The sequence below is a fragment of the Chamaea fasciata genome, unplaced genomic scaffold (assembly GCF_029207755.1).
Source record: "Chamaea fasciata isolate MVZ Bird 193981 ecotype frontalis unplaced genomic scaffold, bChaFas1.0.hap1 SCAF_1, whole genome shotgun sequence".
In the NCBI taxonomy this organism is placed as follows: domain Eukaryota; kingdom Metazoa; phylum Chordata; class Aves; order Passeriformes; family Sylviidae; genus Chamaea; species Chamaea fasciata.
Genome location: NW_027094086.1, coordinates 128,146,550 through 128,163,188, shown reverse-complemented (window position 1 = coordinate 128,163,188; position 16,639 = coordinate 128,146,550). Strand labels below are relative to the sequence as shown.

At 36.9% G+C, this 16,639-nt stretch overlaps 1 protein-coding gene across 2 annotated transcripts in view; it reads left to right on the top strand.

Moving 5' to 3' along the window:
• The window catches only part of SDHAF3 (succinate dehydrogenase complex assembly factor 3), a 29,274-nt gene extending 16,029 nt beyond the window's left edge, over positions 1 to 13,245 (top strand). The window contains exon 2 of one of the 2 annotated variants that reach the window (XM_066197068.1): positions 12,137 to 13,245. In XM_066197068.1, the coding sequence (XP_066053165.1) occupies positions 12,137 to 12,331 (195 nt within the window). In that variant the 3' untranslated portion in view covers positions 12,332 to 13,245. The remainder of the gene's footprint in view (positions 1 to 12,136) is intronic. The other variant, XM_066197076.1, reaches the window with a different exon arrangement.
• The last annotated feature ends 3,394 nt before the right edge of the window (positions 13,246 to 16,639 follow it).

The window sequence follows — 16,639 nt, the reverse complement described above, 5'->3', positions numbered from 1 at the left end:
ATTATTTAGCATATCCCATTTGTTGATTAAAGCTTTTGATACAGTGATGCACCTATCACTGAGTACTTACCAAGTTACCTGCCAAATATTTCCTTTTTCCTGAGTAATGGAACTTTTTTATTTTCATTTGTGATTAGGTAGCTTGTAGGAGCATTGTTGAGGGAAGATAGATTCTGAAAAAAAACATTTCAAATAGGTATGATAATTTTGACAGCAGCTTAGCAGAACTTTCCTGGGGAAATTCTCTACCTACCTGATGAAATAAAGCATTACCAAGCTGGGTTCTGTAAAAAAAAGATGTTTTGCAAAGCTATTGTTTATAAATTCACTGCTGTAGTGGATATAGCAGAGTTCAGTGAAGATGAGGAAATCTGCTTTATTTTTCTCATAAATTAAGTAGAATACAAACAATTCCATCACTTTTCCCCAATGCTGTGTAGTCTTGTTTCAGTGTTTTCGACTATTGAGACATTAAAAATTCATGTTAAAACGTTATGCTTTGACACAGAGATGTTACATTTTGTTCCGGTTTTCTAGGGCAGCAGTCACTTGTCAAGGCGAGTCCTTCACTCTAGCAGCAGTGGACTTCAGGATGACTTTACTGTAGTGCAAGTGCCTGTGGGTCAGAGATCCATGGGGAGCTTTCAGTGTCTAGCCTGTAGGGACATTTCACAAGCACCCCACAGGTGTGTTTTGGAAGAAGTGTCTATTCTGGCTTAGCCATGTTTTCTCTGACAGAAATTATGCACATGCTGGGATGTCAGGGGAACCCTTGCAATCTGATGCCATTCTGTGCATGGCCAGTGCTCAGAGCTGTGACCTGCAGCAAATATGTGCTCTGCTCATCTGCTGCATCTCATGACAGGAGTGAAGGGGAGAGCTTTCCCCTGCATCACTAAACTGATGCAGTGGGACTGGCCTAGGCTCCCCTCTCGACTGCTGCCTTCACAAATTACTTTTTTTCAAAGTCACATGAAATATTCTGCAGGACAGCAAATCATACTAATATTCATCCCTCCTTTAACACTGAAATAAACCTCTGCTCACAAAGACCCCATGAATTACCTTTCATTGTGATCCATGAGGTTTTGCTCTGCTTGTGGGCAGATGTACACAAGACTTTCTTTTCCATATTTGTATTGGTTAGCAAGGAAAATCCATTAAGACAGATAAACAACTCAAAAATAATCTTTATTGCTCAAATAGCATTGTATTGTTTCAAATAAGTCCAGAGTAATTTTAAAGCCAAGCTAATTCCTTAGTGTTGAAAAGTCTTGAAACAGTAATGAAACCTCTTGAATATCTTTAGTATTCTCTGACTGGTAGGAGCTGTATTTATTGCAGCATCAGTGGATGGCAGGCAGAGATTTTTCTAAACTTATTATATAGTCAGTTTAAAACTCTTCCTGATGCTATGCAGTAGAAAAAGAACTTGGTTCTTAATTCTGTGTAAGCAAAGAGTGCAGTGGCTTGACATTGATGCTAATGATAGGAGTATTAGTGTGCAGAGAGCAGCTGAGCAGATGTGGGTGCATCATACCAAAATGATTAAACGGTACCACTTAGAGCAGAGGTAGTTTAGCATGGCAGTTTTGGACATACCGGTAGAACTGGCATGTGACACTTCCCATTTGTGTTATCTTTGCCACAGGCAGGCTGCTTCTGCTCCAGTGTTAATGCTTTCTTTACCTGTAAGTGAGGACCGTGGCTCTTGGCTGTGGGAGCACCTGTGAGGGTGCCAGAGCACAGAGCTGAGCTCGCCTGACCAATCTTAACATGGCACATCCCCATTTCTGGAAGGTTGCCTTGATATTTTCATGGCTCTGGTATTTTCACATGTTTTTTAAAGTATTGAGGTAAATTAACTTCTATTCCAGTTCAACACATACCTGTTTGTTTGGGACCAAACACCCAGTTTTTGCACAGAGAAAAAGGAAAAGTTCTAGGTAGGTGAGAATTTTTAGGAATATGTAGGCAGTCTAGATTTTTGTGGTGAAATCTCAGAGCTTTGTTAACTGAGTGTTCACTTAAAACAGCTCTAAGATATTTGGCATACTTGATTTCCATGCCTTTTTTTTCCCCCTATCTTGTTTGCCCTGTCATTTGCTAATTGAAAGCAAGCCCCCTTTAATAGCTGGAAAACCTCTGGAAATAGGAGGAAAAAAAGAAAGAAAAAAAATAGAGCAAGATATAGGTGAGCTGCTTTTAAAGTATTTGTTGTATCTAGATTACAGGAGAACATGTTGAGGCTTGAGTTTGATATGTATTTGATCTCCCCAAGAACAGTACAGAATATTTGATGGATTTTTTAGAAGTACTTTCAGATTTACTGTCTCTACAGTACATTATTGAATTTTGAAGCTTGTTTAGCAGATGACTGAACTTTCCTTTTTCATTTTCTGCTTAATCCCTTCAGTCTTCTGTGACAGCATGGCTGTCACTTGCTGTATTGTGGCAGACACTATAAAAACCCTTCTAAATATCAGAGCTGTTGGATAAATGGATAGTGACTTGCAGATGATTACAGAAGTTTTTTGGGTTTTCAGATTGGAGGGTTCTCATGTAGTAAATAAAGATTCATGTTCTCTTTTTGAAGCTCTTGACCATACTGATGGCACTTTTGTTTTTTCATCAGTTAACTTCTGTAGCTGGTTCTGAAGTAGTTCAGAAATTAAATAAAAATCTGCAAGTTAAAAACATTTAGTAAGATACATAGATTTGTAGACTTTAGAGTTCTTTACCTTAAGAAACTGCTTAAAGAATATTCCCAGGTTTAGAATGGGAACTTTTAGTTTCTCTGACCATCTTTGTCTGCAGTTACACCAGAGGAGACTCTGGCTACGTATGTTAAGGAATTTTATGTTGTAATTTTGAGAGCAATAAAACTAAAGAGGAAGGAAATGCTCTGATTTATTCTATTGCTCGGAGGATATTGAAGACTTTTTAAACAATGTATGTTACTAATTTCATTTGACAGAGGTAGGTGTATGTGTATACAAAGCATTTGTCTGGTCTAAAACTTGAATACCATTTAACATATTTTGCTGCAGCGGCAAGAACTTTAAAAATTTGCACTGAGAGTAATAAGTTAACTTTTTTTTTGCCTTTTATTAAGTACTGTGAAGTAGATGTTTATTGCAGTAACAAACTTTCTTTCAGTAGAGTGAATGTACAAATATAAACCAGTGTGTTGTTTGTTGTCATAAGGAAAATGTCAGTTATATCAATTTGCATTCCTTTTCATAGAGATGTCCTGTTACAGCTATTTAAAAGTAAGAAGGACTGAATTGCAACCAAATGATTGTGACCAAATACACTGATTTATTTTAACAGCATAGGACCTTCAGAAATTCCAGACTAAATGTCGTACTTAGATAAGTAACACCCTTGTGAGAATTCACCTGTGTGTCTCATTGGCAGTATTTTCTTGATTTTTTAAATCATGAATCTGCCTATGTGTAGGCTTTCTTTTATTGATGGCCAGTCTCCCAAGTAGTGCTCTGTGAAGGGCACACCTCAAAATTTTTGTGTTTTGCTGAAGAAGTTTGTTTTAAATGCCTCCACAAATGCTGAGGCAGGGCTTGTCTCTATCCCCTGTTACTGGAGGGACCATGGTAATACTGGCCAAAGAAATCAGCCTCTGATTCAGTGTTTTCTGATGCCAAATTTGCTTTGCTAAATTAGTATCCCATGTATTGTATTGGAACAGGTAATACTGACTATGTTCATTTAAAACTGGGGAAGTTTCTGTCTGTTTGTCCCAAGGGGTGAATCTGACTTCCACACTAATGACCTTCTTGTATGTTTATTAAATATTGCCCATGACTTTTGACTTAATTCATCCAAGCACGTATTTCTTCTACAGGTCCATTAAAGTAGAAAATTCAGCGCTACCTCAGCAGAAGGGTTATTTGTGGTGTCATGGAAATCAATACAAGATGCCTATTAGTGGATTAACTTTTTTTTGTTTATATTTGAGGTTTTCTTCCTTGCTGTGTTAGTTTAAGGTTTTGTTTCTAATGAGCGTGTAGAAATGCGTGCAACGGAAAAATAAGAATATCAAATATCTTTTGGATATATATGTACACTTTAAATGCATCAGTAGGTATAAATTGAGTAGAAGAACATGCATGGAAGTCTTTGAAATGTTATCATCTGGGATATATGGTGTTTTGCATGTTCTTAGAATCTAGCAATCTGGCAACTAATGTGGTTGTCTTGGAAACAGGCTTTATTTTCCTTTTGTGAATATCTACATGTGAAATCATCGTCTTCTTTAAAAATCTAGAAGTAATACTTCTGAAAGAAATAACTGCAGATTTAAGATGCTTGTCTTCTATTTAAAGAATTGGTACGGAAATCTGTAAGTGGTGTTTGCATTGTGAGCATTAATTATAGTCGTGTGCTTATGTTGCTAAAACAGTCTTAATTTTTTTTTAGGTAGAATGCCTCTACTTAGTGTTGATATTTGTCTGGGAATTGTCTGCAATGAAACACTTTGCCAAGATTTCCTAGCTCAATGTTTAAACAGAAATATTACAGTGTAACTGATGCTCTAGAAGTGAAATTCCTAAAACCAAACTGATACTGTGACTTCCAGTCTTTTCCCTTGCCTTGTTTTAAATTAATAGTGTGCAATAAATCCTTGGGTATTCTGTGAGATTATAGCATAATATTTCCCAGATAAAACATCGCTTTTTTATTATCCAGCTACCATGCATGACATAAAATGTCGAAAGTAAAATAGAAACTGAGTCAAGAAATAACCATCTTTCAAATTGCTGGGTTTTTGTTAGGATTTGTATGAAGATAGGAAATAATGTTCTTGAAATTTAATTTTTCTGGTCTGTAGCTTATTTTTCCTTATTTGTCAGCAGTCTGATAATTTGGTATTAGCAACAGTGTATTTTCATCCTGATTTTTACAGATGAAGGTCCAGACTGAATAATTGTCCATGTTTTGTTTTTAATTGTTAAGTTCAGTAAGTTTTCTAATGGAGGTTTTCATATATTTTTCTTCCAGGTATTTTTGTCTCCAATACCAATTTAAAAAGCCTTTAAATACAGATTTGTACATCAGAGAAGAATATTTTTTTAAGTCTCTTGTAAAACAACTGTTTTATTCGGTGAAACTCACACTTTGAATGATACAACCTGTCCAAGGATAGAGAACCAAGGCAAAATCTTGTTTAGCTATTGGAACCAAATTGCGTGACCATTTCTTTCATTCTACCTCCCATCTCTTCCTCCTGCTTCATTTCTTGTGCTGCACCCACATTTCAGATTAATCTCTCTTTCCAGAACTTAACTGGCCATTTTATTTTTGCTTAAATGTTCAAGTATGTTCCAAAATTTTTAACTTCCTTATTCCCTAGAATAAGATCAGGCTTCCTATGTAAGGCCTGAGATGAAGCTTATTGACCTGAGTGGAGAGAATCTTGAAGACTTAAAGATTATGGTTGTTACCAGATAATGCAAAAAGCTTTTAGTGACCTGTATTTTGGCCCCAATGTACAATAGTGGCATAAGTATTCTGCACCCAGAAAGAAAAAAATAATCACAGCTTGTTTTTCCACAAATGACAGTGGTCACTCTGATGTACCCTAATGGTGCTGTGTTCCATTTTGGATGCAATAGCATTTGTATATGTTTACCTTGATGGCCAGGCCATAAACTTCCCACTTTCACCTCAAATTATGATCTCTTAAATCCTGCATTAAAAAAGGACATTAAAATAACATGTTCTTTAAGCTACAAACAAAGCTGAGTTAGTCCTTGAGCTTTTTTCACATTCCTCTAAATAAATGTCATTTCTTCCAGTTTAACAATATTAGTTAACTGTGTTCAGAAAAAGCAGTCCATTTTATACCTTCCTGATCAAATAATAATTCTTCATGCTGATTACTAAGTATAACATAATTATATTCCCTGGCTCCATTTTAGCTGAACAATTTTTCATTCTTTTCTCCCAAACTGCAAACAAGCAAGCAACCAAAAAAGAAAACCCCAAACCTCTTATGGTAACATTTCTATATAGTTACAGTATGTGCATCATTGTGTTAATGTGATCAGTTCCCTGAATTTGGTTGATAGTCACATACTAGCATTCTTCTTGAATATCCTGGGAAAACTTGATATTGTTAAAGTTCTCAGGGCTTTTCCTTTCAGATTCACTTTCAGTAAACTTTGATGTTTTCTTGTTCCTTTTCTTTATGATACAGATGTTGTCCTGGAGAGATCTGTTTTACCTCTGTGCATTGTAAGTGGAAATGGTGACACGGTCTTTCATCCCCAGGAATGAAATTATGCATAATTTAAAGTTAGTTCTAAAGATAAAGAGGAAGTGCATTTTTTTTCTCTCATGTGTTTCATGTCAGGATGTTGTAAGTCTGATATCAGCAGCATAAAGAAAAGATAAAACAAACTCCAGGGGAGAGATTGTAGAGTCATTCAAGGAGAAATGGTATTTTTGTTGCCTTTTGTAATGAAAAAAGCACAAAACAAAATAACTAACAAACATTTTCCTTTTACCATAAACAAGGAAGTTGATTAGATAGTCATCTACAGCCAGAGACACAGAGACAGGTAGTAGCTTTCTTAGTGATGAGACCCACATCTCTGGAGGACAGTGTATCCAGTCATCACATCACGTTTCAGACAGAAGTTTCTCTCTCCAATGCCCAGCACAAAGACAAGCTACATCTCTAGCTTCACTTAGGCATGTGATATTTGGGTGTAGGCAGTCCCATTGCAAGTGTGTGATTTGGGTTGAAATCTCCAAATCTTTCCATCTGATAATGGACTGAAATACAAAATAACTTACCCAAGCTGCACTTCACTGAACTTGTTTTAGAGCTTCTCGTGAGTTACAATAGCTTGTTGCTATTTCTTTCTTGTATATGCTTGGTGTGTTGTTACACATGTGGTATATGCTGAGGTGATTCAAATAACACAAGAGAAAGTTGCTTTTTCACCTTCTGTCAAGACTCGCAGTAGGAGCTGGACATCTTTATTCCCTAGAGGTCCTCTGCTGTGCTACGTACCTCAGAGTGAAAGTCTTGATTTTTTTAGTCTGTTGCCCTTTTCCCAGCAATTACTGTTTTAATTATTCACATGAGAAACTCTTGTAATGCTGCCATATGTCATTACTTGGTTTCAAAGTAATTGAAATATTCAAATATTCAAACATCAAATTTGAATGCCTATTTGAATACCTATTCAGATATCATTTGGTAGGTATTTTCAAAAGCAGAGGGAAGGCTCAGAACTTTTTGTAGTATATTGATTTTTCTTTTTTTTATGCGTTAATGGTGTGACCTTTACAAAATCCAAAGTGATTTGAAATTTAAATTTTGAAATTGATAATAGATGGCTCCTGTTAGAGGATGTGGGACTTTACGTAGGTGTTTATTCACATCAGTTAATTAATTTGGCAGTAATTGTATTTTATGCAATTTTTAAAATGTTTAGGGCTGTTTTTTATGGTCTTATCTGGTGAAATATAGATTGTTATGGGTTAATGTGTATGTGAGTGTATGAAAGTGTTTACTGTAGGGGTGTATTAAGCTGAGCTTAAATGTGGTAGAATTTTCCTGGGTTTATTACTGCATTTCTAACTATACTTAGAGCTTCAGGTAAAATGTATGAAGATACTCTAGAATTTCATGGGGTGTAGCACCCATTGAAAAATCACTTCCGTAATACTGTATCTTTTTCTGATTCTCAGTTTAACATCAGAACAGTTTTGCAGTAAAAAATGTAGTAAATAATTTGCAGAATTCTATCTGAATGAATATGAAATAATTCATTCAACATATCTCTGCACATTAATAAGAACAGGGTGCTCCTTGCTGTGCTGTTCATTCACAGCTGTTTCTTCATGCTGTCCCCCTTAGCAGCATGTGTTTGATTTTGCTCTGAGTAGCAGCAGAAACACTTGAAATGCTGCAATTTGAAATTAACTTCCAGGGAGCAATGACAGTGGCCTGTCAGACCATGCTAATTTTTTTTATGTCACCCTGAAAAAAAAATTAAAATAAACTGATGGCATTTTTCTAGTGCCAGACTGTGCCCTGTTTAACACATCTCAGAGCAGTGTTTTCTGATCTGGCCACAGTAATGTTTTTTATCAGTGCTGTCATTAATTTGGTTGCAGGTGGAGGTAGTCTTTTTGGAATGGATGAATACTTCAGCTTTATACTTCAACTGTTCAAAGGAGATAAAAATTCTAGACCTTCTTTAAAGAGAAAATCTGACTAGAAAGTGAATTTTACAGGTAGTTACAGTGAACAGACAAATCTTACTGAGATTTTTGGAGCAATTGTCTAAAGTGCAGCATTGTGCATGTTTAGGAGGATGCCAGAGAAAATAAAAATTATGATTGTTATTCTTTCCAGTGAAAATGAGCAAATGGGCTCTTAATCCATTTAATTTTGTGATTAAATCATCAGTGTCTATTAGCACTTTGTATTAGCGTATGAGATAAATGTGTGTCAGTGTGGACTAGTCCTGATAGGAGTCTATATATCTGGCAGTCAGGGAGTAGGACTTTTGGTTGTGTGATTTTTGCTTTTATTTTTCTCTTTAATCCTTTCTCAACTTGGAAAACAAGAAGGCTGATGCTCTTTCTGTAATTTGTGGTATTTTAAACCTCAAATGTCACCCATCCCCTTGCCCTTTTAAAGAATTTGTGCATTCTGTGAATGCCTATGAGTCAGAGAGCAGAGGAGAATTCTGTATTTGCTTTACTTAGTGAATTGAAACAAAAAACCCCTAATGTTATTGATTATTGCAAACACTCACCTTCTGTATTTTTGTGCAAATCATTTAGAGGTTCAAGCATTGAGTTGTATAGGATTTTAAGAGAGCCTGATGCTTGGGTTCAGCATGCATGCTGTAGGTGCAGTGATCTGAGGCAGAGCCATCACCTGTGAGGAGCGCATCCGACCTTTCAGGTGAGGGATCTGCCTCCACAGTGGGGATGTGGAGGGTTTTGGGTGTCTCTGTGGTTGCACACACTGATGGCAATGCAGTGATGTGGCCAGTCTGCACCTTGGACTGCTACCTTGGGCCTCCTTTAAGGTGAGGAGGGTGTCTGTGGTACGGATGGACAGCAGGCTGGGATTTAATACGGAATGAATCAGCTGTCTTTTGATGGTAAACGATCAGGAGAGGTGGTTGTAACTTGAACTTGATTCTGATCTTCTGTGTTTCTGGTGGGGGAAAAAGCTCTTGCCATTCAGCTGGTGGTTTGGGTTTTGCTTGCTTTTTTCACGTAAAAGCCCAGGAAGTTTACAGCTGATGCAGGCAGAGGATCATTGCAGTAAGAGCTACTTCTAAAGGAGCAACCAACTAACCTAAAAAACTGCCAAGGAGCGTCCGTCCTGTGTCCCTCTGCCATCCTTGTATGTTGAGCCTGGCTCTGTGAGGGTGCAGGATTACTTGTGTTCCATTTTGGGTCTCCTATCTGTTTTTGTAAGCAGAGTGTAATTGAAATAAGATGCCCTTGAAAAATCTGCTTAGGATTTGTGTCGTGATTGACAACGAGGGAGTTTTGTTATATTTGGAAGATGCAGTTAAGTATAACATAATATGAAAGGCAGAAGTGAAGTAATTTTCCTTGTTTGAGGAAGTTAAGCAAGAATTTATTTCAGTTCTGCTGGTACGGAAGATGACACTGAAAATAGTTAAGTTCTGTATTTATTAAGTTCTAATGAAAAAAAAAAACTAGATCATGCATGAACATACTGCTCCTTATTCCCTGAGAGGGACTGTGATCATTGTATTTTATGATGAAATTTATATTATTGAAAGAACAAATGTTAGCTTCTGTCCCTTTTATTTTTTCATTATGCTTTTAAACCTGTTCCGAAACTTTGGAGTTCAGCACATTAAATTCATGTGCTGTTAGGAAAATGGCACATTTTCTAAATAGAAGCTGAATCTTAAATTGCTATGTACCATCAAATCATGTAGTATCTTTCTACGAATCACTGATCACATAATAATAGTATTAATTTCTGAGAGAACAGTAATGTATTAAACAGTTAAATATCCCGGGCTTTGTTTGTTCCTCATCTGGTAATGCAGGCAGAAAAAATGAGTTATACCATATAGTTCATCTTATGTTCAGCACTTCTGCAAATATAGGCTGAACCATATTTTCTTTGATGCATCGTTGACTTTTGGTAAATGAGATGATAAAGCTCCATTTTCTGTCCATGTTTCCACTGTCCACTTTTGAATTTCTGTGCACATTGTAGATTGATGTGAAACTGGTAACATTGAGGCTTTCTGGCATGCACAAAACGTTTGTGCAGCTAGAAAATGAGTGGGGGAAAAGAGGCAACAGTGATGTCCAACTGGAAGCCCACTGGAGTGCTGTGAAGCAGAACACTGGTGTGAGGAGCAGGGGACGTACAGTCCATGACCATGTGTCATGGTGCAGGGCACCTGTGACAGTGGGCATTGCAGCTTTGTTGAGGACCAGCACTTCCAAGATCTGGATTCTATAATGGTGATGCACAGTGAGATGAGATGCTGTGATGTTAGATTTAAAAAAAAAAAAAAAATTGTAGACTATTTGCCAATAATTAGTTTGTTATTTTTGGAAAACAGTCAACAGTTTGTAAAATTGTAACTGTTTTTTAAATGGGCTAGAGTTATTTCTAGGTACCAGAGCTCATGTCTGCAGCAATAGCTGCAGACTGCTCCCAGGTGGTTGGTGTTAGCAGAGGGGAGCACTTCTCCCACTGTGGAACCTGCACTGGTAGCACACTGCATGGAGGGGTTCTTAGGATTTGCCTGTTCAGTCAGATCTCTTGATAAGATGTGAAGGGTTTTGCATTGCTTGCTTTCAATATTGCTTCTCAGTTATATGCTGTCAATGTTGTTTTTGGTATAATGAAAGTGGTGTGGGGTTTGTTTGTTTTTGTGGGGTTTTTGGTTATTTTGGGTTTGGAGGTTTTTTATGTGGGTTTGTTAGTTTTTGTTAGTTTGTTTGGTTTTTGGTTGTTTTGTTTTTGTTTTTTTTTTTTTTTTCCCTAGTCCAGAGTCAGTACTGACTGGATTGTTCCGTGCAGAAATGCAAAGAATGGTTGATGTGTAACTGTCAGTGTGTTACTGGTCTGCTGGGTAGCTTCAGAGATCGCATTTGTCCATCTGTCTTGATAAGAAATTCTGTAAATTGCAAAGTTGAAGAATTAACCCATTACAATTTTTTATTGTATCATTACCATGTGATTGTTCAATCATTGGGAAAAAAACCTGTTTAGTTTCTTTTAAACCCTACACCAGCTCTACCATGAGGTAATACCACTGAGGTCTAGGTCTACCATGGGAATTAACTACGGTGTCACTGTTTCTGAATCCCTGTTTAATTTGGAAGCAGGAGAGGTGATGTTGGGAAAAACCTTGAAGAATCAGTTTGATTCAGAGTCTGTATGAATAAAAATATGCTTTTGTTTGTTTTAGCTATCTGTTTTCTTTAAATAGCCATGAATTAAGCTTTGTAACAGGGCTGGTAAGATCCTGCTGACTTCAGTGAGGCTTGACATGGTCCATTAACAATGTAATGTATTTATGTTAGTAAATGGTGTAATTTTAAAATTTATCATGGGCTCATGAATATCTTTTTTCTCACCCTCTTCTCTGGAATTATTAGACATACATCTGAAGTAGTGGCTTTAGTTACTTTGCTGGTAATTGGATTAACAATTCAGTATGTGATACTGAGGTTTCTTTTAGCTGAAAATTGGGAATAATGCTTTTCTGGATGTATCAGTTTACAGACTGTTTCCTATTGATGTCCTGCTATATAGGAAAGATTATTTTAGTACATATATAAGATCTATAATAAAATTTTTGTTTGTTTTCAGTAGTGGCATATGATAGGGCATTAATTTGTACAAATATGCATTTTAAACTAGCTACATAAAATTGACTGTAGGTACTAAAAATGCTTTAATAACTTTTCTTTCTTATAAAAGGTGTAATATTTTTAGTGATTTGTTGTCAATTAATAGACTGTTGTAGGAACTTGTGTAAGAGTATGTTACTATGATAAAATGCTATTTTAAAAAGTTGACCTAAATTTTGCTTTTGTCAGTTTTGTGACTTTTATATTTCTTTCTCATTAGAGCTATGCAGCCCTGATCCAGCAACAAATTAATGAGGACAAACAAAACTTGAGAGAAAAGGCTGTATATGGAATCCAGCTCACAGAAGAAAAACTTAATGACTTCCGTGATGAACAGATTGGGCAGCTGAAGGAACTGATGGACGAGGCTACCAAACCTAAAAAAAAAATCACAGTTTCTAAAGACTCAGAATAGTAAACCTAAAAGATTAAAAAATATATTTTAATGCACATGGAAGCATTTTGAAACTGCTTTTTCCAGTTGTACTTGAATGTGGTTTCTGTGAGATAATGGACGCTGCTGATGCTATGACTTGTCTGAAATGGATGTGTTTGGCTTTCTGTGCAAGAATAAATGGAAGAATGGAGTAATCACAACAGTTTTATGTTAATTGCATTTTTTTCCCTCCTAATGGATGTTGAAGACTGAAAGAATTTGGGAAAAGTAAATTGACATTTTTAAAATATGGAATTGTTTGGGGTTTCTTGTTTTGTAATCTTGGCACCTATAGGGCAAAACATCATTCTCTTTGTATATTATCCTCTTCCTAAATGGAAAAGATGCTATTAGCATTTATTTTCTGGTGAGACAAAGGAATGGTACTAGGGTGGGTTTGTTTTCATGGAAAGAAATGAGCAGTATTGAAAAAGCATACAGATGGTGAAACTGGAAGTTGGTTTTCTTCTTGAGCTTTTTTTTGAAATGAACTTTAAAAATAAATGATTTAGCTCATTATTAAATGAACCTTGAATCACTCTTATGCAGAAAATTCTGCAGTTTTTACAAAACTAAATTCAGATTATTGTTAGTATCTAAAATTTTTTAAAACCTTTCATGAGTGGGTTGGGCTGTAGTTTGAATTCAAAGGTTCTTTAAAAAGTTTGGACCCTATATTATGCAATATTTTGTACAGACCAGAATTTGTAAGTGACTTGATCAAAGAAATTATGTGATTGATAATACTGTATGATGAACATTAGTTATTTATTTCTAGTAAGTTAAGTCTTCAGTAAGACAATGTGTGCTTGTTGTAACATATACTATTGGAACAAAATAAAAAAAAAAAGAGGGTTTATCTGTTAAGAAAAACACACCATTTTTTTGTGCAAAAGATAGCTTTAATTTTATCTTCCAAACCTAGTTTTATATTATTAGTTTTGTTCTATTTCTGGACTTTTCTCTGTCTGTTACCCACAGCACGTTCAACACAACAAAATTTCTTTGCTCTTGTGGAATAACAGTTTTGACAAGGAAGCACATTTCCATCTGTCTCAATTTATAAGAACATGCTGTTTGCCAAAGCTGCGCTCCTGGATCCTAAGATGGGATTGTAGGCTGCAGGTTGCTCATTTCAATTAGAAATTCACTTGCAGGATTGATGTGTGAGGAACGTGTGGTTGCTTTGCTGCATCATCCTCTGGCACCCACCACCTTTGTTGTGTGTGCAGTAGGAGCCTGCTGTAGTCTCAAGCATCCAATGCAAACAGGATGGAAGGGCAGAGATGACATCCAGGCTGCAGGGGCTGTTCACAGGTCCTGATTCTTGGTGCTTCGGGGCCATGGTTGGAGAGAATGGCAGCTTTCTCCTGCTCTGCTCCATACCTAGGATGCCCCAGTATCCAAGTGGGAAGCAAATGGCATGCATATATGGGAAGCTTGAACTTTGTCTCTGATACTGCCGTTCACACATTTCTAAAGTCTTGTTCTTTTTACAGCTTAAAGTCTGTAAAAATCTAATCCAACTCCAGAGTTTGGGGCATACAGATTTATTCTGTTGCACTTCCATCAGATGTAGCATAATCAGTAATTCCATCAGTAAATGGGGTTTCATACCAAAAGTAATTTTTGGATGTTGACAATAGAGGTTTTTTCTGGTCCTTGATTGGTAGTAGACCTCTGTCTGCTTTCCAGTCAATATCCAAGTTGCTTCAAATTTATTTCAAATACTGCGAGTTAAAGCACCGTTACTTTTATCAACACATTTAATGAAACTGGTTAAAATACTTGTTTTGCATATGTCTACTCATGAATGCCCCTAGATTTTTAGAGGCTAAATTAATTAATAATGAAAATTTGCTATTTGGTATGAAAAACTTCAGCTTGTAATGAGACCTAAAGGGATTTGCAGGTGAGGGTACGCATCTTTACATCCGCAACCCCTTTTTTAGTAAATCCAACAATTTTTTTTCTTTCATTCCCAAGAGTAGTTTGTATTTGGTATGATATTTGTATTCTTGTTTAAAATAACTCTCACAAAAGCTGAAACTCCATTACAGGAATGAAGCATCTTTCAAGATTTCTGGCTTTAAGACAGGCAGTGATAATCGTGAGGCGTGCTGTGGTCTGAGCAGGGCTTGTGTGAGTGGTGGGGCCCCCACAGAAGCTTCGTGATGCCAACACTGCCACGCATTAATAAAATTCTTTGATTTGCAAGTGTGGTTAATGACAGTTAAGCTGAGGAAAACAGTGGTCTTCTCATCTTGGCCACAGAAAGATAGAGTGACACAGATGCTGTTTCTTTAAATTTTGGGGTTTTTTTAAGGTACAGGACAATTCTGTGGGTAACTTGGTTTGAAGGACAGTGAACAGAAGAAAGCGTCCATCAAAATGCTACAAAACTTCAAGCAGTGTGCTATTTCAAATGGCAAGACTTGCCTAGAAAAAAAGATTCTACACACCTTATAATGAAAAATAGCTCTGATCACTTTAGAGAAGAGTACAGAGTTTTGAGTTGTGTTCTCTGTGTTGGGTGGATTGCTATTCTAGAACTCACCACTGAAAAGCTACCACCCTCAAAAGACTTCTCTCCATCCAACTTAACCATTAAGAAAGATTCATTATATTTTGTTGATCTCTTGTAGAGCTAAAAAAGAGTGATACAATTCACTGTTTGACTTGGCTGAGCCTTATCAAGGGTAACACTTTCTGTGATTGCCTGGCAGCTGCTAGGAGTTGGAGGGAGCTGTAGCTTTAAGCAGCTGGAAAAGGCACAAGCTGAAGTCTTATCAACAAGTAAAGAATTTTCAGAACTCATTAAAAACTACTAGTTTTGATATGCAAAGTTATGCATCTTAAAAAGAACAAATAAAACGTCCTTCTTTCAGTGTTTTATTATGCCTATGATGTGAGTTTATGGGGTTTTTTTTAACTGATTGCCTGGCAAGAGCTACTAGGACATATTTATTCCTTAAAAATAAAATAATAATGTAACATCTTGAAGGTAGGATTTATGAAGAAGTTTTATTCCTTAGCTATTTGGACTTTAATATTTTTGAATTATTAGTGGACATTTTCTTTCTTCTTGAATACATATTTGTGAGACACTGACAATGCACGGATAAGTCAGTGGCTAAATTTTCATTGGCTTCTAGGTAAAAACATTTGACAATTAATGTAAGAAATATGCCTTTCCCAGCCTGTCATAATTTATTTTATTTTCTACTTTCTATAGCTAAACTAATAGCAGAGGGAAGGCTGAATCTTGCAGCAGACTGATTTACCCAAGTGGGGCTATGGAAGATCTATGTACCTTCGGTGTAGCGTGAAAGCTGAAACACTGTGAAAAACAAATAGGACAAAATAAGTCTTTATGTGCTATCCTGCTTAACCGTTGATTTTCAGACCTCTTGGAAAGAGTTTCAAGGCAAATCCTTCCTTTTGGATGGTGTAGATGCAGGAGGTTATAGATGCAGGAGCACAGATGTTGCTGGGCTTGTTTGATGAACAGGACTGCCTGACCCACTCCTACTGCTCCGTGTCCTGGTGCTGGACCAGACTTGGTATGTCCACCCCACAGTGGGCAATGGTTGTACTAGTGTGAAAACAAACCAGCAGGAGATTCCAAGGCACAACTACAATTTAATGGGAAAATTAAAATAAAGGCAATAGTACAGAAACACTGGCTTAAGCTGGCAGTCAGAATATGACCTGACACCCTGTCAGTCAGGGTGGTGGTAACAGTCTGGTTAAATGATGGCTACAGTCCCGTTGGAGTGATGGGTGTAGTTTTGTCAAAACAGTGATACTTTAGAGTAATCTGGTCTTTCTCTCTCGAGGTCCAGTAGTGGGTATTGAGCTCTTGTTCTCTGGGAATCCAGTGGTAGTGCCCCCGTGGTGTTCCAAGCCTCACATTATATCCAGGTAGGAATGTCTGGTTCCTCCCCTTGGGCGGGGCATCTCACAATGGGATGATGTAATTTTATGAGTCATGATGGGAAACCTTGATGTCCCATTAGCAGAGATAGCTCCCCAGAGGGAGCTATCAGGGATGAGTCATAGAAAAGATAAAGAACACTGCCCCACCTGTTTTAACTGCTTATGAAGATGGTAATAGAATACATACTTTTGGTTACATCTTACATTGTAACCTAACACAATGGTGTAGGGAGAAGTCTTCGCCCTTGAGCCACATCAGGAAGCTGGCTGCAAAGACTGATGCAAATTAAATGGTGTTAGAAGTGATAACATTTGCACTTGTAAATGATCTGTTCTTGTTCATGGAGG